At 61.5% G+C, this 27463-nt stretch overlaps 1 protein-coding gene across 1 annotated transcript; it reads right to left on the reverse strand.

Annotated features, from left to right (window-relative positions):
• Nucleotides 1-1742: 1742 nt before the first annotated feature.
• SHH (sonic hedgehog signaling molecule) lies at nucleotides 1743-11096 on the reverse strand. The gene is made up of 3 exons (XM_090287730.1): nucleotides 10445-11096; nucleotides 5222-5483; nucleotides 1743-2535 (listed from the first exon to the last, which is right to left on the reverse strand). Exons 1-3 carry the CDS (start codon nucleotides 10751-10753, stop codon nucleotides 1754-1756), a joined length of 1353 nt encoding a protein of 450 aa, XP_090143856.1. The 5' UTR covers nucleotides 10754-11096; the 3' UTR covers nucleotides 1743-1753.
• Nucleotides 11097-27463: the final 16367 nt, after the last annotated feature.

Raw genomic sequence — 27463 nt, forward strand, 5'->3', positions numbered from 1 at the left:
CTCCAGACAGATGAGCTGGACTGGGAGACCCCAGCACAGCCTGAGACCCTCGTGGCTGTGGCAGGAGAGGAAGGGATTCCGGGACGCTCGCTCCGCAGTGGGCCTCACCTGGATTCTGGGGGGAGCCTCAAGGAAAGGGTGTGTGTGGGGGGGGTTCAGACAGATCAACATCCTGCCCTCTCCTCGGGGACCCTCCTCAAAGCTCCCCCCCACCAGGACTTGATAAAGCAGTTAGGGACCCTCCCAACAAAGCCAGGGAACTAGGCCCCCCAGCCTGGGCAGCCAGGCCCTGGGAATGAGGTCTGCCCGTGATCCCAGGGAGCCTGAGAGTAAGTTCGGGGAGACTGCCCCCCGGGCCGCGTCCTCAGGCCTACAACTTAGGCTGTGCCGGCTGGGGCAGGGAGGGGACGGCCAGTACCCCCCCCACACCCCGTCCTGGGGGGTGTCGGAAGGCAGCCGCACAATAAGCAAACAGAGCTGAGGTGTCTCCGGTGGTGAGGAGCGACCCGGGAGTGGGTCCGCATTCCCAGGATGAGCAGCGCATCTGAACACGAGGCTGGGGGCACCGCGGCCAAGAAAAGGGCTGCAGCCGGCATTCCGTTCTCACGTACTAACCAGTCTGTGCGTGGCACGTTTTATTTCTATAAAACTATTACAAAATGTTCAAAAATACAGTTTAGTAAATTTACAGCAGTTCTTCTGGATTTATTAATGCAAAACATCCTCGTGAATTTCTGTACAAACTACAGGCTCCGTCCGCGTGGGCTCATCGCTATGTGCGCTTTTAAAAAATAGCATTTTCTAATAAATTCTTTGAAGTTAAAAATAACAGAGATCTTCCAGTTTGTCCAGAAAGGAGAAGGAGAAGGAGGAGGAAAAGCAGGAGGAGAAGGGGAAGGAGGAGAAGGAGGAGGAGGAGGAGGAGAAGGAGGAGGAGGAGGGGGAGGAGGAGGAGGAGGAGGGGGAGGAGGAGGAGGAGGAGGAGGAGGAGGAGCGTGTGTGAGTGTGTAACAGTCTTGGCTTCCAAGAATGTGGCCGAAAGGGAACAGCAAAGCAAAGCCTAGAGGAGTCAGCTGTGACGCTGGAAATTAGTTAAATTAAAAATAATATATTTTCATATTTTACACTATTTCAAAAATGAAATGTAATTCAGTTAAGCATTGATCTCTCAAAAAATCTAATTTACAATTCTGTGTATAAAAATATACTCTGTGGACCCCCACGAAGCGCGTCTTAGTTTACACTTGCCGAGAAGCGGGGGCGCAGAGGAGGGTGGGGGTGCAGAGCTTTGCCTTCTGGGCGGCAGGACGAGGGGCGTGTAGAAAAATAGACTCTGGGCAGGTCGCTGGGCCTCACAAAATAACCTTTCCCCCTGTGGGTACAGTCCACATGACAAGAATAAATTATCCAAGAAACAAACTATTTAAGGCTCTTGAAGGTCCGGTTCATATTATTTAAAACATCTATTCATACCAAACAAATAAATAGCCAGGAGAGGTGAAAAAGTCATCAAAATAAAACAATAACCAAACATTTCAAAAAAACAGCAACAATGAACTAAACACGACGCCAGAACGTCCCGGGGTCTGGGTTTCTTTATAGTCTACTTTGGGCTGGCCTACTTTATTATTATTATTATTATTTATTATTATTATAATAATTAACGTCTCATTCCGTGCGCTTTTTCCGTGTCTTTTGCTGTGTCTTACTGTTGCCCCCCGCCCGCCCTCCCCGCCCTCCCCGTTCCCGGCCTTCAGCTGGACTTGACCGCCACGCCCAGCGGGTGCAGGGTCTCGCTGTCCAACAACCAGGTGCCTATTTGGTAGAGCAGCTGCGAGTACCAGTGGACCCCCGAGGCGCCCGCCGCGTCCGCCGCCGCTGGAGCCCCCGGCGCGGGCTGGGGGCCGCGTCCGCCGCCCCCGCCGTCCCCGCCGCGGTCCGTGCGCACGGGCGCCAGCGCGGCCAGCAGCGCGTGCGCCAGGCGGAAGGGCGCGAAGGCCCGGTGCGCCCAGCTGTGCTCCTCGATGACCGCGTAGCACGACGCCAGCACCCGGTTGATGAGGATGGTGCCCTGCGCCGTCAGCGGCGCGTACGCGCCCGTGGCCTCCTCGCGCAGCGTCACGCTGTGCACGGCGGCCGGCAGGAGCCGCCGGTCCCCGCCGCGCTCCGCCACCACGTACACGCGCTGGCCCGGCCGCACGCGGCTGGCGAAGAGCGCCCGGCGCCCCGACGCGCCCCCCGGCGGCCGCCCCGCGCCCGAGTCGTTGTGCGGCGCCACGAAGAGCAGGTGAGCGGCGGTGAGCAGCAGGCGCTCGCGTGGCTCCCGCGTCTCGATCACGTAGAAAACCTTCTTGGCGCCCTCGTCGCGGTCCAGGAAAGTGAGGAAATCGCTGTAGAGCAGCCGGCCCTGGTCGTCGGCCGCCAGCACGCGGTCCCCGGGGCGCAGGTCCTTCACCAGCTTGGTGCCGCCCTGCTCCAGGTGCACCGTGGCCGAGCCCGGGAAGCAGCCGCCCGATTTGGCCGCCACCGAGTTCTCTGCGGGGAGGAGGAGAGAAGAGCGGACAGGACGGTGAATCCCGAGACCGAGGCGCGGGTGGCGAGCTGCGCGCGCCTGGTGTCGCCCGCGCCCGGACGGGGGTGAGCGCAGCTCCGGGGAGAGAGGAGGGATGGTCGGACCAAGACCTCGCTCCCCAAGCCGCTCCGCCTGGACGACAAACTTTAGGTGCAGACACATTCCTTCACGACTCTTTCAGGACTGGGCCGGCGGTGATAAAGGCGGGCTGGCTACTCTCCTTTCCTTCCTCCCCCGCCCCCCACCAGTTCAGTACACACCCAATTTCGCCACGAACTCAGAAGGTATTTGCTCTCCACTTGGATTCCTCAGGAAGCCTCCTTGAGCTCACCCGGGCGCCGGGGCCCTCCCGCCCCCCCTCCCGGCCCCCGCGGGGGCACGGGGGCCCCCTGGCACTCCAGCACCCGGCTGCACCGCGGGGACCCCTCGCCCGCCCGCCTGCCCCCAGCGCCCAGCCAGAGGCCTCGGGGTCGGTGTTTTGGGGGGCGGGGGTGAAAATAGCTGCAGTAGTTGTAGCAACTGGACAAACATTCCAGAGAACCGGCCGAGGCGCGAAAATCTGGGGATTGTGTGGATTTTCCAGTTAAAATCCAATAAAGGTACCCGCATTGTGCTGGCGGTAGCTGAGCTAAAAGGGAGACACTCTCGGAAGAGGGGACATTTCCATGTCTCCTCTCTCCTCCCGGGCTCCCGGCCGCCCCCTCCCTATTTGCTCAGGTGCACCCCCCGCCCCCACCCACCCCCCCCACCCCCCCGCGGTTCACACGCGGCCTCTCCAGAAGCCCGGGCCTCACAAGCGCTATTTGCACAGCCAGGCCGCTCTTCCAAGCTCTCAAGATGTGTATTTGAATTTTAAATGGCGGGGCCTGCTCGAGCGCTGGAAGCTGCCGGTTCTCAAGGCCCCTTGACGACGCTTTCTCCAGCCCTGGGTGGCTCTCTGAGGCTCACTGTCCCGAGGACAATGATTGGAGCGGGCGGCGGGCAGGGGGCCGGGAGGAGGGGCGCGGAGGCCCGTCTTCTTTGCATTCCAATCTCTGGGATCATGCTTTTTGCAAATAGAGATCGCGAGAAAGAATCTTCCTGCTGGAATTACAGAGGGGTTTTAATCTTCTCATAGGTTTCTCCGGCATGAAGTGCGAGCCTGGCCGTTGGAGGCCCGCCGTAGCCCTCGGAATGCGGCCCGGGGCGCAGGCGAGCCGGAGTCGTCGAGTCGCACGACCCTGCTTGACACGCAGCGCGCTGCACCCGGGCCGTGTGCTCCGAATGCCAATGAGCGGCTCTGTGCGCCCGGGTCTGCTCCCCGGCAGGGTCCTGGGGCCGGATTACCGCTGCTCATTTGCAAGGAGACCTCCAGGGAACCCCCCGCCAGGGGCACCCCCTCCAGGGGGACCCCAGAAAAGACCGCGCGCGCGCGCGCGCGGTCGAGCGCAGTCGTGAGGTGCCCGGAAGGGCGCGCCCAGGGACCGGGCAGGGGAGCGGCGGGAGGGAAGAACCCGCAGAAGGTTTCCCCGCGGAGACCCGTGAAGCGGGAGCGTCTCCTTCCCTTTCTTTCTCCAAGGGCTGAGACCCCTTCTCCACCGTCCCCGACACTCTGTTTCTTTCTGTTGTGCCGGGAAGCCACTATTTTCTTTACCTACGAAGTATGTCTTGACACTTTAGAAAGTGTTTTTCTACTCACATCTGCTATTAAAACAGTTTAGGAGCTAAGCAGGCAAAACTGGGGAGGGGGGCGGGGAAGACACAGTTCCTCCGGAATTCAGTGTGAACTGTTTTGCTAAATGCGCCAACTTATGCTGAGACGGAGACATGGTACAAACAGTCGCCAAGTTGGGGTATTCGCGCGTGTGGGCGTAAAGCCTTCCTTTCAAAGCGATTCCTCGCCAGCGACCGCACGTGGCGTTGCAGGCCCAGGGAAGCCGCGCGCTGGCCTGGCCGCAGCTGCAGCCTCTGCTCCCCGGGCCCTGCCTGCGGCGCAGGGCAGCCCAGCCGGCTCCTAACGAGCGGGGCAGGGCTTCTGGGCTTGCGCGTCCAGATGTTGGAAGTGGGACTGCTGGGTTTATGACCTCCCACCAGGCCTCTCCCCAAAGGCTTAACCAGCGAGTTAAGTTAGTTTAGAATCCACAGGCGCTCACGGGGAGGGGAGAGGATGAGGGGCTTACTGCCAGGACAGAGCCTCCTGTTCTGGAGCGGGTGGGGGGTCGGAGGGAGGGGGGCAGTTGCTTCTTAAGCCCTAAATAAGAGGAAGGATGAGGCCAGGCCTGGCTGACTATGCAGGGCTGTGGTCTCTCACCAGGGAAGGGCCCCCATCTTTCTTCTCTGTCTCCACCACCTGCAGTGGGGGCCCCGGAAATGGGGGTGGGGTGGCTTGGGATCAGGCTTAGAGGGCATCAGGCCTCCTCGGCCTTGAAGGGGGAATACAAGTCCTGGCTGGGGATGAACCTCACCGGGGTGTGTGCCCACAGCAGAACCACATCATCATTATCCACCCCGCGCCCCCGTCCCTGACCCTCAGGCCCCCTCCCCATTTTTTGGCTTTGCCTTGAATCAGGCCCCGAGGCGCACAGGTGCCATCGCGCGGGCGGGTCTGGAGCTGGTGGAGGGGTGACGCGGGCACGGGGCGGAGGCCGTGGGAAGGCTGCTGGCACTCACCTGCTTTCACGGAGCAGTGGATGTGAGCTTTGGACTCATAGTACACCCAGTCGAAGCCGGCCTCCACCGCCAGGCGCGCCAGCATGCCATACTTGCTGCGGTCACGGTCCGACGTGGTGATGTCCACGGCACGGCCCTCATAGTGCAGCGACTCCTCGGAGTGGTGGCCGTCCTCGTCCCAGCCTTCTGTCACCCGCAGCTTCACGCCCGGCCACTGGTTCATCACGGAGATGGCCAGTGCATTTAACTTGTCTTTGCAGCGCTGCAGAGAGAGGGGCCCCCGCAGACATGAGCATCCGCCCGATGGCCGTCTCCCCGCGGGCGGCCGCTCTGCCGGGTCCCTGAGGACAAGGGCTGTGCGTGGAGAGGTGGGGAGACAAGGCCTGGAATGGGCCCAGCTGGCTCAGAGGAGGTGGCACTGGGAGGGGGTGGGGGGTCTGCAGGGGCGAGGACTGGCAGCCCCTCTTAGGTAAGAGCCGAGGGCCTGCCTCCAACGCTGGGCCCGCAGAGCTCCCGCCGCGGCCTGGGCAGCACATGAGACTTTTTGGAAACAAGCAAACTGTGTGTTTTAGACGAAGGTTGGAGATCCCCCTTGGGGTACCCTCGGACAGGCCTGCCTCCCTCTCCGAGGCGTCCGCCATCCTCCCCCCTTGCTGCGGTGGCCCCATTTCTCTGCACCTGTGCGGGGTGTGGCCGCACCCGCCTCCCTGGGCACACTCGCTCACCTGGAGGCCAGAGAGAGGCCCAGGGCGCGACTTTGCAGGAATCAAGCAAAACACACCGTGTGCTCCTTAAAGGGCTAAAAGCCTCGCTTATCTCTGGACCCTCCCTCCTGCCCCACGCCTATCTGAGGTGAGAATTAAGCCCCAGGTAGGGAAGGAGGGGGCAGCTGATAGCGACGCCGAGGGGCGGGAGGGAGCGGCAGGGGAGGGGACCAGGTGAATTATAATTTTCAGCGCGGGCCAGGCCGGACGACAAACAGCCTTTATCTGGGCAGGCACATTCCTTTGCCCCGCAGAACTCTTTCTCCCGGCGTTTCTGGGGTCTGATTGGGTCTCTTGTTTTCCTTGACCTGTTCCCTTCCCCCTCTTGTTTTCTCGGCCCGGCGCAGAGGCGCAGAATGGTGTCCGGCAAGTTTGAAGAGCAAACCTCGGAGCTGGAGGGAGGGGGTGGGGCGACAGGGTGGGGGAGGGGGAGCCAGCAAAGCCTGAGGCCCTGGAGCTCCTCGCCTTGGGGAGTCTCCCTCTGGACACCGCCCTTCACCTCCCCCAGCCCCTGTTGGGGTCAGGAAACGAGTCGGCGGGACGTGCACCGGGGTGCGGGGCGCTGGAGTCTCGGGTGTCCCCCGCAACTTCGCGGGTCCCCGGGAAGGAAGACATGGGAACAGCTGGGTCAAGTGTGTGCGCTGTGTGGCCGCGGGCTCTCTGGATGCCCGTCCTGCTTCTCTGGCGGGTGCGGGATTTAAAAGAGGGGGAGATGACAAAGTCCTGAGGGGTCCTGCTCTGGAGACACCGACGCAAGGGGAGGTGGGCGACAATTTCAAGGTGACGTCTGCAGAGGGCAGGCTGGTCTCCCGCAGGCGCCAGGCTGGACAGACGGCCTCATCAAGGCCCCTAATAACCGCGCGGGGGACTCATTTCCTAGAGCGGAGGAGGGAGCCCTTGCAGAAAGGGACGGCGCAGGTTGCGCAACAGGAAAAGCCCTGTGTGTTTGGCAGCAATAAAACCCAGTAATACGGTTGTAGAGTTAAACATCCAACGACTGGGGGAGGGGCGCCGGGGTAACAGGTCAGCGCTCCCCGCTTTCTGGGCCTGACAGCCGTTTTCTTAAAAAGGGGGGGTGTGGGGCCGGGAAACAGTCGGAAGGGCAGAGTGTGAGTGAGGAGTGAGGTCATTCGGAGGATTGAACGCGTTTTACATGAAAATCAATCAGTAAACCAGGGTCCGTTTAAAGCCGGGATGTGGAGCCGGCGGCGCAGGCGCAGAGCGCCGACACGCACACGCACACACCCGGAGTCCCGAGCCCCCATCCCGCCCCGGCTCCGGTCTCCTGGGGGCACCTGGCGCTCTCCACAGCGTCCCCCGGGGCGCCTGGCGGCGGGGGTGGGGAGGCAGGACGGAGGCGGGGGACGTAAGACCACCCCCTACGCCCTGAGCTGCGCCACTTGGGCCAGAGGTGGAGGACCCAGGCGAGGACGCAGGCCGAGGCAGGCCCGAGCCGGCTCCCGCGCCCTCCCAGGCGCCCCGCTGCGCGGCCTGGGCCGGCGGCTGCGAGGACGCGCGGAGCCCCGGCCGGCCACCAGCGCGCTGGGTGGTGTGCCGCGAATCAAGCCCGACTCTGTGAAGCCCGGCGGGGCCGCCCGGCCGCTTTGTGTCGCGGAAGCCGAGCGGTTCCCCACGCCTGAGCTCCCGCCACCTCCCGGGTCTGCGCAGCCGCTGGGCTCCCGGCGCCGCCGAGGGGGACCGTCACTGCCAGCGGCCAAAGGGCTTCCCCAGCTCGGGGGAGGGGTGTTTCGACTTCACCCCCCCCCAGCCCCTACACACACCTTCCCAGCTCCTGCCCCTCTCCGGAAAACCAGACCCCTCCCATCCAAACAGGAAGACGCTCCTCGAACCCACACCTGAGCGCGGTGCCCCGGGGCCGCCACGCACCCAGAAATCTACTCATCGTGGCGTCTCAGGCCGGTGCCCTCGCAGCCCTCAGGCCCGGCCCCTCGCGGGCCCCTGCCCCCTCCGAGCTCCCGGCCGCGGCACCCCGCCTGGCACCCGCGGCCTGCGGGGACAGGGTGTCTGTCTGCGCTCCCCCCTCTCCGAGTTAATATTAACCAGGAGCTCATGCGTTCCAGAACTGCTCTCAAAGTTCCACTGGGGACGATCTTGCCATGGTTGAGGGACTTGGGCGGCAGTCACATTAGAGAGACAGAGACGCACCGAATCGCGGAGGGACGGCGAGACGGGGGAGGAAGGACACGCACCTGAGAACAGAATCCAGGTGGTTATCTGAACTGAGGGGCCAGCGGGTGCGCAGCTTCCCGGAGGGGCCCAAACCACCTCTGGCCTGGGAGGCGGTCCCTGCTTCACCCCTTCACCCCGGCCCTGCCCTCGCCACGCACGGCCCCCCGCCTCCCCCATCACTGCCCCGCCCCCCCCAACTCGTGGAATCGGAGCAAAAGGAAGAACTGGAAGGGATAAACCAAGGGCATCTTCCAGGCCGCCCCCCAGCCGTCTACGATTTGGGGGGACATTTGCGGGGTCTGTGGCACAATCCGGGCCTGGCTCTCCCCACCCACCCCTACGGTGGCCGCCCCTCCCCCGCCCTTTTGTCCTGGGAATGGGAAGAGCCACTGCCCAAGGAAAAAAAGTATTTGTTTTCGTTTCTTCGTCTGAGGGAAGTTGACAGAAGGTCGGAAGTTCAAATGCTGCCAGCGCACGCGGCGGCGAGAGGGTAGGGGCGCGCGGGCGCGGGGCCGCTGGGCCGTGGGTGCTCGGCGGGGCGCCGAGGCCTGGGAGGCCCGGAGGCGGTGGAGCCTGAGCTACGCCCTGGCCCGGGCACCGACCCCGGCCGTCGGGGCCCTGCTCTGAGCCGGCACCGAGCGGCGCAGGGCGCGTGGAGGGGCGGCCGCAACCCGCCCCGTGCGCTGAAACCCGAGCCGCGGGATCGATCAACCCGCAGTAAGTGGAGCCCAATGCGTCTGCCTGGGTGCGCGGCTCCACGATCGCTGCTCCGCCGCCGGGCCGGGCCCCCCTCGGGCGTAGTCGGCACCACGCACTCGGGGGTGGATGCCGACCCCTCCTGCTCCGGGACCTCTGGCGTCCCCGACCCCGCCACCCCCTGCCTGCTCCTGCCTCGCTTTCCTCCTCCCCGGCTCTGAGGGACCCCGAGGAGGCCCCCTCCCTCCTGTGGGAGCGGGGTGACCCGGGGTCGGGGCCCTGGACTGGCCGGAGAACTGGGCGCCCCGAGGCCCGCGCCGCTCAGGGCACCGGCGCGCGCGGCTGCACTAGCTGTCCAGATTTAAGGGGGTCGGGAGCAGATGTGAGCGAGCACCGGTGAAGGACCCACTCCTCGGCTCCCCTTCTCCCCCGGCTCCCCGGCTGCCCTCCACCTGTCTCGGCCCCGCAGCAAGGCCGGGCTCTGGCTTGGGGCGGAGGGCCAGGCTGTGGCGTCTCTGCCCCGCCACCCCACCCCCCCTGCGCTCGCTCCCCTTCAGCGCCGCTCGTCAGCTGCGGTGCTGCGGTGCGCTCCTAGCCCTAAAGGTAGGACTTGCATATTTTAATAGGGCAATAAAAGGGATGTTGACCTATATTTGCCAGGAAATCCATTTCTAGCTTCAGTTCTGCGTGCGCGGAGTTTCAGACAGCCCACCCTGGGCGGGGAGCCTGGCAGCCGGCAGTCTCCAGCGGCGGCGGGAGGGAGAGAGAACGCAGGTTTCCTCTGGTTCCTCTCTCCAGCCCCCCCCCCTAGTCCCTGGCGAGCAGGTTGAAAGCTGGATGCGACGCCAGTAAGTTCCAAGTCCCTCCCCTCAGGTACCAGGCCGGGAGCAGGAAAGCGCATCCTTAAAGAAATATCGATACATTCACACTGATGGGCACAGCTGCCACTCCAGAGTCGCTGCAGAGCTCTGTGACGCGGCCAGGGACTAGCCCCGTGCCTCTGGAGCCCCGGCCTTCTGGTCAGAACCCCTCCAGGCTCTTCCCACGGAGGGTCTTTGGTGGGGGTGGAGGGTGGGGGTCGGGTATGGGAAAGAAAAGCGCAGAGTAGGGAGACCTGCGGGCTGAGGGGTCTGATGCCAGAGGCTGCATCTGTGCAGCGACCTGGCAGCCAGTCCACGTTTATGGGGGATTTCTCCCCCCTCCCTCCATTTCCACTCCAAACTTGGAAAGGACAGACGCCCCCACCCCGCAAGTGAAGGTCTCCCCAAGTTACAAGCCAGAGCTGAGGCAGGGCGGGAGGCCACCCCAGCCGGAGCGGTGAAATCAGGGCCATCCTTGGACTGCATCTCCCGCCGGCCTCCCCGCCCCCACCCTGAACTTCTGCATCTGGACCCTTCACCTGCATTCCCTCCAGGAAGAAGAAGGGATGGCAGGGAGGCAGGTGGGTGGGGAAGGCGAGGGCGACATCGCCCTGCTGTCTGCCCGGAGAGCAAACACGCCGAGCCGGGGACTGCCTGGTGTCACAGATCCCCCCTGAAAGCGGCACATTCCACGCCCGGCGCAGGGTTTCTACCTGAGTCATCAGTCGGTCGGCTCCCGTGTTCTCCTCATCCTTAAATATGATGTCGGGGTTGTAATTGGGGGTGAGCTCCTTAAACCGCTCCGAGCTTCTCGAGATCTTCCCTTCGTAGCGCCCGCTGGCCCCCAGGGTCTTCTCCGCCACGTTGGGGATGAACTGCTTGTACGCTAAAGGGGTCAGCTTTTTGGGGTGACGCCTCTTCCCAAATCCCCGGCCGGGTCCGCACGCCAGCCCCGAGCACATCAGCAGCGAGGAGACCCAGGCGACCAGCAGACACCTCGCCACCAGCAGCATCTCGTCCATGGAGACCAGCGACTTCCAAGCCGTCCCCGCGCGGCTCTGTGCGCGCGGGTGCGCGGGTGCGTGTGTGCGCTCTCCCCTCCGCGCTCGCTCGGCTGCCGGCTGCTGGCTCGCTCGCTCGCTCGCTCCGCGCTCTTTCTCTTTCTATAGAACCCTGCCCGCCGCCGCCGCGGGTGCGGGTGCGGGGGACTCGCGGCCGATCCCCACCCAGACGGGGGCTGGAGCGGCAGGCTGCTGCTGGTCGCTGATAACGGAGCACATCGGAGTCGGGGCGGGAAACAGCAATCAAAAGACAAAAAGAGCCTGATTTTAAATGGTAGCAAGCCTAGGAAGCTTGTGGGAGAGGCTGTCTTCAGTACTATATTATAGCTGGCAGGGGCGTAGCTGATTGGCCGGAGCGACGCAAGCTTCCTTCTCTTCTGATGTTAACCCTAAAAAAGGCTAGGATTTTTTTTCTGTGCCTGCTGCCGCCTGATTTTCACCTGGAGGGTTCATGTGGAAAGGAAAAAAATAATCTCTGCGGAGACGAGGGTGGGCGTGAGGGAGGCCGCCGCGGCCCGGAGGGGCACCCACCACTCCCGCGGGGTGCCTGCGTCCCTGCCCCCCCTTCAGTGTCTCCAGAATGGTAGGTGCTTCAGTGAAAACCAACTTAAGTTTTTAAAGGACAGTCTAGACGGCCCCCCCACCCCCCATCCAGCTTGGATCATCAGACAAGTATTCTCTCCAGTGTTGGAGGGGCAAAGCTGCCCAGGTTTTATTTAAATGTTTTTGTTTCTGTTTTTCCAAAGACTTGATCATGCAGCCCAGGTCTGCCTGCATTTTTAGGACAGAGGGCCGGGGTTTTTTCCGAGTAGGGCACATCCTTGGACGGAGGTTGAGTCTCACGGACCACAACAGCCACAACAGCAAGCCTCGGTGTCTGAAATGCTTTCAGTGCCTGGGAAAAACTTGAAAACACAGCTCCTTCATGGCATTTCAGTTAATGCATTATTTTTAACCCCAGGGACACGGGGCGGAGGTTGGGACAGTGGCCTGAGCCTGGGCCCAGCGGGGCTGGGTGCTGCACCCAGCCTGCAGAAAGTGGGGGGCGGCTGCGGGTGCTGGCAAGGGGTGGGTGGAGGAGGCCCACTGGGGGGGCAGCGGTGGGTGGGCAAGGCTGCGCACACACCACCCCCACGATCTATCGATCTGAGCGAAGTGCAGGCCAGGGATGAGTGGAGCGAGGGATTCAGGCTTCTTCCACTGCGTGACGACCTGGCTTTCCGTGGAGCTGCCAAGCCAGCCAGTGCAGGAGGCCGCTGCCTGAGATGGGCGAGGCCCTGAGGGACCGAGGGACGGTGTTCTGGTCCAAAGGGGCACCCGGATGAGGGCCTGGTGCTCAGAGCTGGCAGCGATAGAGTCCCTGACCCCTGTGCGTCTTTCAGGAAGAAACGTCCCATGGAATGCAGAAAAATACAACCAGGACCCCCTCCCCCCTCCAGGACATGCCCTCTCCTCTCGGCCCTCTCATCCCACTCACACAAGAATTGCTCTAGAAGATGTGAGGCGGGCCAGGCCCTTCGTGGGGGATGGCAATGCTGGCCTGAGACAGGCAGGCCTGGACTGTCTCTCTGTGAAGTCAAGGGCTCCCCCTTGGCCCAGTCCCGCTGGATGGAGCCGCAGAGGCCAGGTCGGAAACCTGGGCCTCCAAATAATGGGCCCTTCCCAGCCGGCCGTCCAGGCAAGCCCCCTGCAGAGGCCTTCTTGCTGTGGGTGCGGAACGGGACCATCTGAGAGCCCTCCAGCTGGGCCTTGGCCAAGGCTCAGCCAGTGTGGACACCCCCCACGGGGACCCCAGCTCTGCACCCCACCTTTCTTGCTTTTTCTGGCCTACGATTGGTGAATCGAGTGCTCGGAAGAACACCCACCCCTAAGCAAGGTGGGCAAGCATCTCCCGCCTCTGGCAAGGCCTGCGGGGTGGAGGGGGTCTGACTCAGCGTCCAGGTTGCGTGTCCCCAGTGAGAACGGGCGCAGGAAGGACCCACCGTCCTGAACCCTGGAGGGTGGGCCTGCGCGCGGGGAGGTGGGGTGTTCCACGCAGCACGCCGGGGTGTGGCGGCGCTGGGCAGTGCAGCGCTTGAAAAGCCCCTGGGCGCTGGGGTCTCCCAGACCTTGGCTCACCCTCCCCCGCCGCAGCCCTGCGTCCGGCCTCGCCCCAGTCCCTTCCCTCTCGCCCCACTTCTCCGCTCTGCCTCCCTTACCAGCCCAGCCCCGGGCGAAGGGCCGCAGCCCCCGGGCGCGACCCTGCAGCCCCAGGTCAGGGACCCCGTGCCGCTGCCGCCACCGGGGCGCGCAGGCAGCGAGGCGGCGCGCAAGGAGACCTCAGACCCGCCGCGCGGGCCGCCGCCTGCGCGCTGGGAGCCGGACCGAGCTGGGGTGCCCCGTGGGCCGCTGCTCTGGGCCTGGGCACTGGGAATCCTGAGGAATGAAAGAGCGATGCCCCCACAAGCTCGCCCCTGACCCTGACCCCTGAGGACGTTTTCCTGTTGCGGGTGGGTGAGTGAGTGGGTGGGCAGGGGACCTGGACAAAACCCAGTTGCATTTATTGTTTTACAATCAGGGCACCAGCGGAGGCACTTGGGGAAGCTGAGTCCCCCTGCCCCCCACCCCCGTCCCCACTTCCTCCACTCCAGACACCAGATGGCTCCCTCTCTTTGCCTTTCCCCCTCCAGACACGCCGCAGGCCAGAGGTTCCAACCCCACCCCCGCCTGACCTGGCCAGACCCCCCAGGCCCCCCGCAGGATCCACTGCTGGTTTGCCTGGGCTCTGCCCCGCGGCCCGCGGTCCCTGCACCCCTGCTCCCGTCCCTCCTCTCTCGCCAGCATCCCTGCTGAGGACAGGTGGCTGCCTGGCTCCTGCCCCCACCCCCAGGAGGCGCCTCCCGCGGCCCTGCGCCCCGCCGGCCCCCGCCGCTAGATGGCCTCCTGACTCTGCCTTCAGGTTCGGCTCCGCGGGGCCGGGAATCCGCGCAGACCAGGTGGGGCGGCCCCCGGGAGCGGGTTAGCCAACGTGGTCGTCCTGCCCCGACCCCTCGTCTCCCTGCGCCCTGCGCGAGCTGGGGCCTCCCCGCCGGGGCGCTGCGGCCACTTCTCCGGGTTCTCCTGACGCCGGGTCTCCGGGGTGCGGCTCCCTGCTTGTGTTTCCTCCTCCCCAGTCCCCTCCCCTCCGATGTGGCTTCCTGGGAGTCCTGCCACTCGGGGCCTCTCAGTGTCGTTCTGGCTTTGTCTGTTTTGGCAGATCGAATCTCCGGCCTTCACTTCTCCTGTGACTGGCAGCCAGGGCCTCCCTCTGAGTTTTGGAGGGAGGTGTCCAGCACTGTTCTCTGACCCCAGGGCCCTGGTGCAGCCCCTCAGGGGGGCGTGCTTGTCCCCAGGACTGGGGACCTTTCCGTTGACTTTTCTCCTTGTCACCGGGAGGCTGTGATCACCGCCCTGCCTCAACTTTTACCTCCCGCGTCTCCCTCCCCCCACGCTGGTGCTCAGAGCAGGCGCTGACACCGGGCCTTGCTCGGGGAACGGGGACACCGGCGTGGCACTGGGTCCAGTTGCAGGCCGAGCCGCTCGCTGGCCCGGATGCGCTGCTCTCGGGCTCCGCTCCCCCCACTGCTCGCCCCCCACCTCTGCCAGCCGCCCGGCCTGCAGTCTAAGCTCAGGCCTCAGTACCCCCTGAGGTGCGCCTGGCCCTTACAGTTTCCAGGTGGCGTGGTAGCCACGGCCATGCATGGGAGGGGACAGGAACTGCGCTGTGAGAGGTGGCTCACGCCCAGGAAGTGTGCCGACCCGGTGCCACAGTGGACCCAAGGGAGACGCAGCCGCCGTGGGAAGGGCAGCTCTGTGAGCCCTCCCTGCAGGGCAGGGTCACCACGCAGGAATTACACCGATGGGCACAGTCCTGTCTCATTCCTGCTTTGCTGCCTCCCAGAGGGGGCCCCAGAAGCCCACGGGGGTGAGGACTGGGGGCGGGTTCCGTCCTCAGGACATGGGGTCCCCTGAGAACGCCTTCTGCGCAGTGGCTCCTGGTGAGGAGCCCACCCAGCTTCCCACAGAGAGGGGTCAGGAGCGACTGTGAGTGTCGGACTCTTTCTGAAGGGCCGCTGTGGGGGCATCGTGAGAGGTGAGCGTGTGTGAGAGTGTCTGTGCATGCATGTGTGAGTGTGTATGTGCATGTGAGTGTGTGTGAGGCCTGTCCAGAGCTATCCAGCCATGCACTATGAAAAATAGAGACATTTATTGGAGGAGATACAAGGTACAAGAAACCTTGTACACAGGACAAGGACACCTCAGTCCCCTCAGACACCGTGGGACCTCACACAGGTCTCCCCGTCGCCATCAGCTGCCCCGTCGTATTTTCCTGAATCTCATCGATGGTCTGAAATCTCTTCCCTGTCAAAGGTGATTTCAGTTTTGGGAAAACTCAGAAGTCATGGGGCACCAAATCTGGGCTGTAGGGGGGCTGAGTCACCTGGGTGATTTGATGTTTTGCCAAAAACTCTGCACGAGACGTGACACATGAGTGGGCACATTGTCGTGATGAAGCTGCCAATCACCCATTGCCCACAGCTGCGGCCTCTGAACCATCCCAGTAGTTTCCGCGGAGGAACGTTCAAGCACAACGCAAAATCTGATGCAGATTCACTGCTCTGCTTCTCGGTCATTTTGAATGTGACGGCCACACAGCACACAGGCTCACTCAACGGCTCCTACCGCCCCCACTGACCAGTACAGTGAAGTCGGCATTGTTCACGCGTGTGCATTCCGGTCCCCTCTCCTTGGCTGCCGGGTTACATCCATGTCATGCAAGCTGTTCTTGTTATAGTAACAATGGCTGGACTTTTTCTGGACAGGCCTTGTATGTGAGGGTGTGCATGTGTTTGAGTGTGTGTATGTGTTTATGAGTTTGTGGGAGTCTGTATGGTATGTATGTGACTGTGTGTGTGTGTTTTGTGTCCGTGTGTATAAGTTCATGTATGAGTGTGTGTATGTGTGTGTATGTGTGTATATAAGTGCATGCATGAGTGTGTGTACTGTGTATGTACATGTAGGAATGTGTATGAGTATCTGTGAGTGTGTAATTGTGTGTGTGAGTGTGTATGACTATGTGTACAGTTGTGTATGAGTATGTGAGTGTGAGTCTGAGTATGGACGTGTGTGACTGTGCCTGTGTATGTGGGTGTGTGACTATGTGCCTGTGTATGTGTGTGTGTCACTGTGTGTGCGTGTGCATGAGTATGGCGTGAGGGTCAGAGCTGGAGCAGGAGCAGGCCTGGCCATTTGTCACTGGCCTGGCGGAGGGACTCCCCGGCCTGCAGCCCCACTGCCGCCTGGTTGTGGGGACTCGGGGCCTTTGCACCTGCCTCTTTCCCGCTTGGGGGGCCCGCCCTGGTCTGACTTTCTATTGCTCAGAGGGGGCAGCCCCAACCCTCTGGCAGCCAATGGAGCACTTGCATCATCTGGGCAACATCTGTCCAAGCGTTTTCTTAATAAAAAGGGGGGTGCAGTGTCGATGTGCAGGCACATGGAGGCCAGTTCCCTGTGGGGGCAGGTGAGCTCAGACCCCCCTACTTCTGACGCGTCGCTGGGCGGGGCTGCGGTGCGTGCCCTGTGCCCCCGGAAAGTCAGGCCGGGCTCCCCTGCACCTAGCAGACCCCTCCCAGGGTGACTCCGGACTCCCCAGTCCCTTCAGGGCTGGCTTTTCTGGGAAGCCTTGAACTTGCGTGCAGGTAGGGGCTGCTTGGGGACGCCCCCCTGCCTGGGTCCTCGGTGAGGGAGGGGGAGGGGCGCCACCGCCTCAGGCCTCAGAGGCTGGTGCCAGGGCCCCGGCTGCGGCTGTGGGGCCAGTTCCTGGGCCCCTCCGGACCCGGCCCTCTTCGCCAAGGGGGGCAGGAGCTGCTGCCGTCCTGCCGCCCTGAGACTCCGCGACCTGAGCCCCGGAAGATTCAGGAGCTCCTGCGAGAGTCTCCTTCCTGCAGGAAAAGGGAGACCCGCACCCACCCTACTGTGTGCGTGCTTCCCCACGTCCCTTAGGCGCTTCCTGGGACTCTGACCCACACAGGTGATGACCCCCGCTTCTCCGGGGCCTCGCAGCACTTGTCCAAGAGCCAGCCGAGGGGGGCGGCGTAGAGGAGCCCATGGGGTACTACACCTCCTCCTCCTCGTCCCCAGTCCCTCGCTCTAACAAATACCCCTCCTGGCTGTCCTGACAGTGGCAGTGACGCTTCCCTCTGCTCTGTGCTCTGTGCAGAGTGGTTTCGCGTTGAGACCGACGCATGGGGCCGCTGGTCTCAGTTTGGGACTTGCCACTTCCGCAGGACAAATGCGCTGAAGGCCAACTGAACTGTTTGCGACAGGGTGGGCCCTGGCTGGGTGGCTCAGTGGGTTGGAGTGTTGCCCCATCCGCCAAAAGGTGGCGGGTTCGAATCCTGGTCAGGGCACACGCCTGGGTTGCAGGTTTGATCCCCGGCTGGGGGCGCGTACAGGAGGCAGCCAATCAATGTTTCTCTCTCACGTTGATGTTTCTCTCTCTCTCAAATCAATAAAGCCCGGGCTGGGGTGGCTCAGTGGCTTAAGTGCTGGCCTGTGAACCAAAAGGTCAGGAGTTCGATTCCCAGTCAGGCCACACGCCTGGGTTACAGACCAGGTCCTGAGTTTGGGGGCGTGCGAGAGGCGGCTGATCGATGTATCTCTTCCCACATCAGAGTTTCTCTCCCTCTTTTTCTCCCTCCCTTGCTTTCTCTCTATAAGTAAATAAATAAAACCTTTAAAAATTTAAAAAATCAATCAACATATCCTTGGGTGAGAATTAAAAACAATAATTAAAAAATAAAGTGAGTGGGGCTACCATGGGCTACTGATTTAAAAAAAAACAAAAAAAACCTGAAAGGACATTCAATGAAATTGAGTCAATTTAAATCATCTTAACTTCCTGTGGAGGCGAGAGCATGCCGGGCCATCCCGGCCCCTCCGTGCGTCTCCATCGGCGGGCGGGCCCTGGTGCTGCGTGCGTGGGGTCTTTCTTGCCCTGGTGAATTTACAGCCTCGCTTTCCTGTGCTGTGTTAGGGGGAGGAGGGACAGAGCTGGGGACGGGGCCGGAGGTCCCGTGTGTCAAAGCGCCGACGAGCACTCATCGCCGGTTCAGAAAGTGCCGCCACGGGAAGGCCGGCGGGGCCGTCGCCCTCTGGGGTGCGAGCGTCAGCGGGCTTGAAGGCAGCGTTAAAATTCCAGGCCCACGCGGTCCCGTGGCGTTTGGATTCGGCTCTTTACGGAGAAGTGGGCGTGACACGGGCGTGGCTGCCACAGGCCACGCTTCTGGAACGGGGGCAGTAGGACAGGTAATCGGACAGACCAGGTAAGACATGGTGGCCCGTTCCAACTCCTTAGCCCCACGGCATGTCCCGCTCCTTTACCGTGTGCCTAGAAAGGTCTGCACCTCTGCCCTCCCCGTCAAAGGGAAGCCTTGGCCGGGGCGCGGCTCGCTGGCGAATGTGGGGGCTCCCAGGCCCCAGGGCCCCGACAGGCCCGGGGCGGTCTCCTCTGAGGGGAAGGGAAGGCGGCTTTCAAGGGCAGCCCTGGGAGGCCGGCGGCCGCGACCTGTTCACGTCACGCTGAGGGACGGACCCAGAAGCCGCCTGACGCTTCACGGCCTCTGTTCCCGTTTGACATCCGGTCGCTGGTTCCTTGAACAATTATGGATGTTTTGCCCAAATCCCCTGTAATGTGACAACTAATCTATCGGTCACCTTTCTCTGTAGAAATAATCAATTCTAATCAGTAATTGCTTTTGGGCAATAGTTCAATGCTGCTGTCATCCTTGGCTCCCGGCATCATATCGTCATCTGCGCGGTTCTGAGGGCAGGGGTGCCCCTGACTGTTAGGGTAGGCAAGGCCGCGTCGCCGCGCGGGGGTGGGCGGACCCCCGGCTGGTATGCAACGCGGGGCCCGCCGGAGTCGTCTGCGCCCAGACGCACAGAAATCCCGTCTTCAGAATGAAAAACAGCTGGGTGTCTGGGGCAGGTGGTCTGTCTTAGTTTCTAGAGAACGGGCAGGCACCATGGAGATGCACCCTGGGGTTCTTAGAGCGATCTGTCCGGGGAGGAGGGTCTGACAAGGCGGCAGGACGGAGGGAGAACGTGGCCTTGGGGTCGCGGCAGCCCGAGGGTCCCAGGGGCAGAGACCCGAGCCACGCCTGCTCACCAGCGTGTCCGCGGCTGCGTCCCGCCGCACCGACAGGGGTGGGTGGGGGTGGCCATGTGAGGACCATCGTCCCGCGGGGCGCCACCCACTTCCACGCCCCGGCAGCGAGGCCGCCGTCCACCATAGTTCCGGGCTTTCCTGATGCCAGCATGGCCTTATAACCTCTGCCGCTGGAGGTTTAAATATCCAGCCAGTCTCAGTCCCTCCATCTTCCAGGCCTTACGAAGGGCCACTGAAATGAGGCGCTTGCGTCCCCGACTGCCGGGGGCAACGATAACGGGCCAGTGTAGTCAGGGCGACAGAGGCGGGTGGGAAGCGCGTACTTGGTAGGGACGTTAAAAATGGTGACAATTGTCTTGAACGTTTTTTTTCTCTCTCTCTCACCCTCAAGACAGGCTTTGTTTAAAAAAGCCACAGCGAGGCCTTTGTGCCCGATACAAAGGTTCCTAAGGTATTTGTTATGAAGGAATAAAAGTCCTCTTAAAATATTTATACATCGAAACAACCCCAGAAGCCACACACACACTTAGGCCTCTCAGCCTTCTGTTCTGAAAGCCAGATAAATCACCGCTCAGGGAGCGCAGACGAAAAATCAAAACAGACGCAGAGCGCCGAGGCCGCTGCCAGGGAAGGGCCGGGCCGCGGCCTGGGCGGTGGCCGTCTGCGCCACGCTCGGCCAGACCTCACGGGAATCCTCCGAGTTTCTGACTCATCAAAAAAAAAGGAAAAAGAAAGAAACGGGCTCGTGCGACGTCACCTGTGACCGCTCTGTGAAAGGTCAGGACCGGCCGAGGGGAGAGTGGGACGTCTGCTCCAGCCCCCGATTCTGTCGGGGGGACAGTGAAGCGCTCCCGTCCACAGGTGACATGGGCAAAGGCCGTCCACGACCCCACTCAGGCCAGAGGCCGGACTCGAACCAGCCCTGGGTCCAGGGTGTGGACCCCTTATTTCCTGGGTGTGGCGAGGCTGGAGCTGCTCGGTCTCCGGGTCCCTTGCTCCGTGCCTTCGCACGCCTGCTTCGTCCCTCGTCCCCGAGACGTGCCGCTGACTCCCTGCTAGGCTGTCCCTGGGTGCACACGTGAGCCCCAGCCTGGCGTGCAGGGCAGGGAGCAGGCATGATCCCAGAGGCCCCCTAACCCCTGATGGAGGACCCTCATCCCTGCCAGGCAGCCGGCTGGTGCTCACCGGTGGGTGCCGAGGGCCCTGCCCTCCTCCACGTGAGGGACCCCCGCTTGGTCCCGTTGTGGTTGCCACGCTTCCGGATGCTCTGCCTGACTCAGGCTCCCAGCAGTGCGGGAGGCAGCCTGGTTCCCAGAGGTGCTGTGTCGAGAGGCAGGTGAGCAGGCCTCGGGGTCCCCCCCTCCCACGGTGGCCTGGGTAGGGCCTGGGCAGGTGGACGCTGGAACGCAGCCCTCCAGGGGGCGGGGGGTGGCACTGGGCGCTCCTCCCCGGAGCTCAGCGCTGGGACGGAGCGGCTCACCATGTGACAGATGGGGAGACCAGGCACGGAGAGCCCATGGTGTGAGTCCAAGTGACGGTCTTGGCCGGGGCACCCCCCGTGGTGCTAACCTGGGGGAGGGGGCAAGGCCGGAGTGAGGCCGTGCTCTGTAGGTCAGGTCGGGAATCCCAGGCCTGGGACCTAAATCTGGACTTGGGTCAGAGCGGAGGCCGGAGAGAGCAGGACACCGGAGGGAGAGGCGGGGCAGATGCGGCCCGCTGAAGGGACGCTCCTGGCTGGTGGGGGCGGTGGCTCCCCGGAGCGCCTTCTCCATTTCCACACCACGGTCCCAGGGAGGGTGCAGCCTTGCCCGGGGCACAGGGGGGAAGCTGGGCCTCGGGCGGCCGAGACGTCGCCGAGAAGCGGCACAGGCACCAGACGGCGCCGGTTTTCCCTGGAAACTGCTCACCTGGTGCAGGAGGTATCGTCCCGTGAGGCTGGGCGCCCGCATGAGCCTGGCCACCAGCGGGTCGGCCTCTCACCCCAGACCTCACAGACGCCCCCTGCCCCCGCCCCCGCGTCCCCAGAGGCTGGCGGCTGGCTGAGGGGCAGCCCAGCCTGTTCCCTCGGCGAAGGTCCCCAGGTGCCCTCCTTGCCGCTTCGGTGACCCGCGACACCGGGGCCGTTGCTTATGGTCTGTCGCGGCTCACAGGCTGTTCCCACCATCCGGTTCTCCGTCCACTTCATGTCCCGCAGAGACTAGAACGGTCTGATGCATCGTCATGGTCTCGAGGGAAAGCCCAGCCAGGCCGCAGACCCTCCGGCGGTCGGTCTGCACAGGGTCCGCCTTACACGCAGCTGTGTTTGTGCAGGTCACATCCAGGGACCGGAAGACGAGAGCGGAGGACCCGGCTTCCCAAGGGGGTCCCAGGTGCCCGCTCAGCCCCACTCGGAAAGTGGGCTCAGGGACCCTCGCCTGGACTCCCCTTGCTCTTGCGTATTTCTAGCTCACATGGTGACCTCGTTGAAGACTCCTGGAGAGTGTCACCGTGAGGAGCCAGATGGGGAAACAGCTGCGTGTTGTTGTCCCAGAGGCTCCTGCCTGGCCTGGCCCCCCCTCCCCCCCCATTCACCTTTATCACCAAGCCCCGGAGTCTTCCGTCTGTCCCCTGGACGGGGACAAGGTCCCACTCCTGTGCCCCGGGTGCTGGGCTGCGGTCAGGAGAGGGCCTGTCCCACCCTCTGACTTCCGGGACTTGGACAGTCACTTCTCTGGCCTTTGCTGTCCCCTGGGTCTGTGTGTGGGTCAGGTGGTGCATGGGGTGTGCGTGAGAGAGTTCATGCAGAGATTTGGCCCGACAGGCCCAAGGCCGCGCTCACTCGCCGATTGTTTCTCGTGGATGCTTCTCGGACACCCAGGAATCCCTCCCATCGGAACTGGCCCCTCGTCCTGTCGTCCATGATGGAGTGGACTTTACTCCAAGGTGGTGTCAAACTTCAGATGTCGGGAGCTGGCCACAGATTATCGCTCAGGAAGTCCCAGCGACGCTTCCGCAAAAACGCGCTCTGTGACCTGCACGGAGGGAGGGACGCTGGGGTCCAAACGGGAGCAGCGTGGCTGTGTTCTGAACTGTTACCTAAAACAAAGATCTCAAGAGTTAAAAACAATGAGCCCGTGGGTCTAGTTCCCCTGCAGTTAAGCTTACCTCTTGCGGAATTTTCTCAGACGTCGGGCACACCTGCCAAGTGTGACCAGACGCTGCAAGTACGTGACCCTTGAACCGGGAGCGTAAAACAAGGACCTTCTCAGGAATAATGGTGTTTGCTTCGGTGACTTATTTTTTGTGGACATGGGGAACATGGCTGTGCTTGAGGGTCTAGAAACTCACAAAGTCAGCTTTTCATCGAACACCCCATTTCAGTTCCTGTGACAGAGATGCCCCTCACGGTCATCCTGGAAAATGGCTTCGCACCCGGCGGCTCCTGTGTGGGTGGGGGGGCCGAGACACGGGGGACGAGGCCTCAGCCTTGAATCTCATGTCACCAGGAAGCAGAGCATCTCTCCATGTGGCTCCATGTAGAGTCATTTCTCCAGCCCCCCGGGAGCCAAGCTCCAACACACGTGTGCGTGGTTCATTGCAGAGCACAGCGAAGCCACGGATGTGCGGCCCAGTTTCTCCAGAGTTCTTACAGTGCATGCACACACATGCATGCACACAAGATGCACACACACCAGGCAATGCATGCGCATGCACACACATGCATGGACATGCACACCAAGGCACACATGCATGCACCGGTGCATGCACACGCACACGTGTGCACACATAATGCACACAACACACACGTGCATGTACACACAGCACACACATGCACAAATCTGACCTGATAGGACAGCCCATTTCACTCGCATGATCCAACTTCTGACATTTCTGGTTTTTCTGAAATGGCAGCCACCTTTGGAGGACACCCATTGGTCTTTTTTTCTTAAGTATGCTTTATTGATTATGTTGTTACAGTTGTCCTAATTTTTCCCCCTTTGCTCCCCTCTGCCCAGCACCCCCTTCCCTCCAGCAATCCCACTCCCCTTAGCTCATGTCCATGACCGTGCATATAAGTTCTTTGACTTCACCCTTTCCTATGTTATTCTTAACTCCCCCTGTCTGTTTTGTACCAACCGATTATGCTTCTTTGTCCCTGCACCATTTCCCCATTTCTCCCCCCCCCCCATCCCAGCTGATAACCCTCCCAATGATCCCCACATCTATGACTCTGTTCCTATTCTGGTTTGCTTAGTTGGGTTTTGTTTTTATTTTTTAGATTCAGTTGTTGATAGTTGTGACTTTGTTGTCATTTCGGTGTTCATAGTTTTGACCTTCTTTTTCTTAAGTAAGTCCCTTTCACATTTCATATAATAATGGCTTGGTGATGATGAACTCCTTTATCTTCACTTTGTCTGGGGAGCACTTTATCTGCCCTTCCATTCCAAATGCTAGCCTTGCTGGGTATAGTAATCTTGGTTGTAGGGCCTTGCTTTTCATCACACTGACTACTTGCCAGTCCCTTCTTGCCTGCAGAGCTTCTTTTGAGAAATCAGCTGACAGTCTTATAGGCACCCCTTTGTAGGAAACTCTGCTTTTCTCTTGCTGCTTTTAAGATTCTCTCTTTATCTTGAACCTTTGGCATTTTAATTATGATGTGTCTTGGTGTGGTTCTCTTTGGGTCTAGCTTGTTTGGGACTCTCTGTGCCTCCTGGACTTGTGTGTCTATTTCCTTCACCAGATTTGGTAAGTTTTCCTTCATTACTTTTTCACATAAGCTTTTGATTTCTTGCTCTTCCTCTTCTCTTTCTGGCACCCCTATGGTTCGGATGTTGGTATGTTTAAAGTTGTCCCAGAGGTTCCCAAGCCTCTCCTCATTTTTTTTTTCAATTCTTCTTTCCTCATTCTCTACTGGTTGACTGTTTTTTTTCTTCCTTATGTTCCAAATCATTTATTTGAATCCCAGTTTCCTTCCCTTCACCATTGGTTTTGTGTGGATTTTCCTTCATTTCACTTAGCATAGCCTTCATTCTTCCCTTATGCGTCTGCCGTACTCAAGCATATCTGTCAAGCCTGTGAGCATCTTTATCACCAGTGTTTTGAACTCTGCGTCTGTTAGGTTGGTTGTCTCCTTGTCTGTTAGGTTGGCTGTCTCCTGGTCTGTTAGGTTGGCTATCTCCTTGTCGCTTAGTTCTCCCACTGGAACCTTGATCCGTCCCCCCTTTGGGGCCATACTTCTCTGTCTGCTCATCTTGACAGGCTCCTGTGTGTGTTTGCCTCTGCACCCCAGGTAGAGCTGTTGTACCTGTTACACTGTAAGGGGCAGGGCCTTAGGTATTTGTCAGTACAGGGTGATCTGTTTCACCACATTGTGGTGTTGTGTGTGGGGGAGGGGTCTGAGAGGGGCCTTGCTCAGTACTCCCCCCTTTTCCAGGCACTTCTCCCACTTCCATGTGGGATTGGCGCCCCTCTAGCTGCTGCCCTGGCCATCGTTCCCAGAGTGGGTGGGTCTGCGGCCCTTCTAGGACCGTGGGGGCCCCTTAAACAAGTGGACTCTGCTGAGAGACCAGCAGTTTCTGCCTCCTCTCCAACCCCCACTGGTCTGCACAGTCACAAGCAATGAGGCTTGATTTTCCCCGGAGCTGAGACGGTGAGCTGCGTAGGCTACTCAGGAGCTGGGAATGCTCCCCAGGTGCCCCTCCTGACTTTAAAACATGTGACTGCGCTTTCCGCCGGCCTGCCACTGCTGCTGTCGCTGCTGCCACCACACCATGTCCTCTCCACCCTGGCTCCACCCCTCCTACCTGTCTGGATGAGTATTTCTTCTTTATATCTTTGTTTGTTGGACTTCCATGCAGCTCGGTTTTCTGGAACTTCCGGTTGTCTCTAGCTGTGAGGTGGTTGTCTTCCTACTTAGCTGTGGAGGGGGACGCAGTGTGTCACTCGTTCATTGGTCAGTTTTGAGGACGTCTGAAGGACGTGCATTCCAGGTTCCAGCCAAGGCGCCAGGGCGTGGCTCTGGGGGAGACATGAGCCATGTGCGCGGGCCTGTGCCCGTCCACACCCAGGCCCGTGTTTGCCGGTCCCCGCCCATCACTGCGGGTGCCCGTCGTTACTGGATGGAAGGAGCCAGGACCTCAGGGGTGTGTCACATGGTCATTGGTGGCCAAGGTCCTCTCTGGACGCCTCTCATGTTAAAATTTCCTGCCCTTCTTGGCCACTGCCTTTCAGAGTGTCCTCTGCCACACCTGGCAAGCTGGCTCTGGGGGACATCCCTTGGGATTTTTGCCTGCGTGGCCTGGCTTCATGGAGACCCATTCCGGTGTCCGCGTGAACTCCGGCTGCTGCTCTCCGTCCTGAGTCAAGGCCGTGTTGTCCTCTAAGTGGCCTGTGGTGTGTCTGTGTGGACAGGAGGTTACACTGTATGGGTTTCCACTCTTTTTCCTCTAAAGCTGCTGCTTTTTCAATGCGCTGGCGTCACTGGCAGCTCCGGGGCTCGTGACGGACCCGCCGCTGGCGAGAAACTGGGAGTTGCTGGGTTCCCTCTCCCTGCTGCCTGCCCGTGGGGACCCCTGCAATTCTGAGGAAAAAACGTGCATTTTTGCTCCCTGAAGAACTTCACCTTGAAAAAGAAAGCGTGACCCCCCTGGCTGTCCTGTCAGGGTGGCGCTGTCCAGGGGCCATGACTGCAGGTCAGCCGACCACGGTCCCCACCTCCACGCCGCTCTCCGCTCAGCTGTGCAGTGACCTGCAGCAGAATGGGGAACAGTGGCCAGTGGGCCCTCCTGGGGCTAGAACGCACCCGCAGCCGAGGGCAGCACCGGGTGGGGTGGGGGTGGGGGCAGGTGGCCGTGCAGCTGGGGAGGACTCCCACCCGAAGGGGGGTCTGCACGGAGCTGGGCAGAGGCCGAGGGAGAAGGTGCGGGAAGGGGGCGTGGGAGCCAGGTCTGGAGCCTTTTCCTGTTGGGTGGGCTGAGCTGACACCCCCGACTCGCTGGTGGGGACGTCCCTGCACCCCCGGGCAGGGGTGGGCACGCACATGTCCCCATCTTGCAGGTCACTGGTGTGAGAGCGGCAGGGACGGTTGGGCAAGGACAGTGCAGGGTCCCCAGGGTGCAGGGGCCGCAGGTGGGTGCCAAGTCTGCACCACGCCCCTGTTCTCGGGCGCTAACCAGCACGTGCTGAATGAAATAACTCTGCGACGGGGGGACACTGGCCGGCTGGCCGGCTGCAGCGGCACCTGAGGTCGCGGTATCACTCAGCCCCCTGTGCCATCAGCACCCCCTGTCAGTCCCCAGCAAAGGGAGCCCTGGAGGGACATGCTGCTGTGGAGGGGGGAGGGAGACCCCATGCCAAGGCGAGACCCCCGTGAGGTCAGGTGAGGGGGTGGAGCGGGCCCCAACCACGCTGTGCCCACGGCTACTGTCCCCGTGGGGAGGCGGCCCCAAGCAGGATGCCGGTGGCCAGCTCGCCCTTCACTCCCTCCTGCCCGCCCCCCACTCCGAGCCCGCCCTCCCCGCCCCCCGTAGCTCAGAAACACTGAGGAGATGTTGAACTTTGGAATCGGTTCTACACGCATGCCGTGGGCATAAGTGACTCAGTGTGGGCTGGGGGATGTCCCCGGAAGGCCCTGCTGGCCCTGGCTGCCTGCCCGCTGCTTCTGAGCCTTGGTGACCGTCCCCCACACAGCTCAGCAGGAGCAGGATGGGCCCCTGCGTGCTCCGTGGGGGGGCCTGAGCGGTCTCTGAGTCCCCGCTGCTGTCCCTCCCTCGGCGGCCACTTCCTGCTGACACTCCCTGAAAGCCGGGGACGGCCTCACACCCCGTCAATGATTAACTGCGGCCTTCCTGGGTGCCCCGCGCCCCGACTCCTGGGCCTGCTCCCCAAGCCCCCTCTGAACTGGCTGCGGTGGATCCCAGTTTCTCCACCTTGAAGTCTGAGAAGCCCTGAAGGAAGTTACTGAATGAGTCTCCCCAACATGCTCCATTTCTGGGGTTCTCGGCCCGACAGGAGCGTGTCCGAGGACAATGCACCTGGGACTGCTTGAGGCTGGAAAGTGTTTGCATCGAGATTCAGGGTCACCAGAGTCCCCAGTGCCCCTGGACTGCACGCACAGGGGACAGTCTCTCCAGGGGACAGTTTCTAGTTTCTCCCTGGATGTGAGATGTTTTCTGGGTGAGGTCCCATTGCTGTCCCTCCTCTTCACTCCTCTCTGCCTGCCCCTAAAGAGACACACGCTTGGGGTGACATGGACTGAACCTGGGACAGAAAGGCCAAGGTGGCATTCAGGGCCTCCACAGAAACTGCCTGTACTCTTGGTGGAGGGTTGCGCCCATGCCCACAGCGGGACAGTCGGACAGAGCTAAGTTCAAATCCCTCTTGCCCTCATCCCAGCTGTGTAACTCTGGGTAAGTCACTTCACCTCTCTGAGTTCTTTCCAGCCACTGGGCAGACACACATCTGTCTCTCTGCCAGTTTCTCCTGGGACACGGCAGCTGACCCGC

Source organism: Furipterus horrens, unplaced genomic scaffold (assembly GCF_987537825.1).
Source record: "Furipterus horrens unplaced genomic scaffold, mFurHor1.1.pri manual_scaffold_9, whole genome shotgun sequence".
Classification (NCBI taxonomy): domain Eukaryota; kingdom Metazoa; phylum Chordata; class Mammalia; order Chiroptera; family Furipteridae; genus Furipterus; species Furipterus horrens.

Bases quoted from the DNA above. Each gene is read 5' to 3' on its own strand.
- SHH (XM_090287730.1), bottom strand. From the start codon at position 10,753: ATGGACGAGATGCTGCTGGTGGCGAGGTGTCTGCTGGTCGCCTGGGTC. The intron at 5,484-10,444 runs GTAGAAACCCTG...CTCTCTCTGCAG, and splicing joins CCGACCGACTGATGACTCAG to CGCTGCAAAGACAAGTTAAA. The intron at 2,536-5,221 runs GTGAGTGCCAGC...TCCTCCCCGCAG, and splicing joins CCACTGCTCCGTGAAAGCAG to AGAACTCGGTGGCGGCCAAA.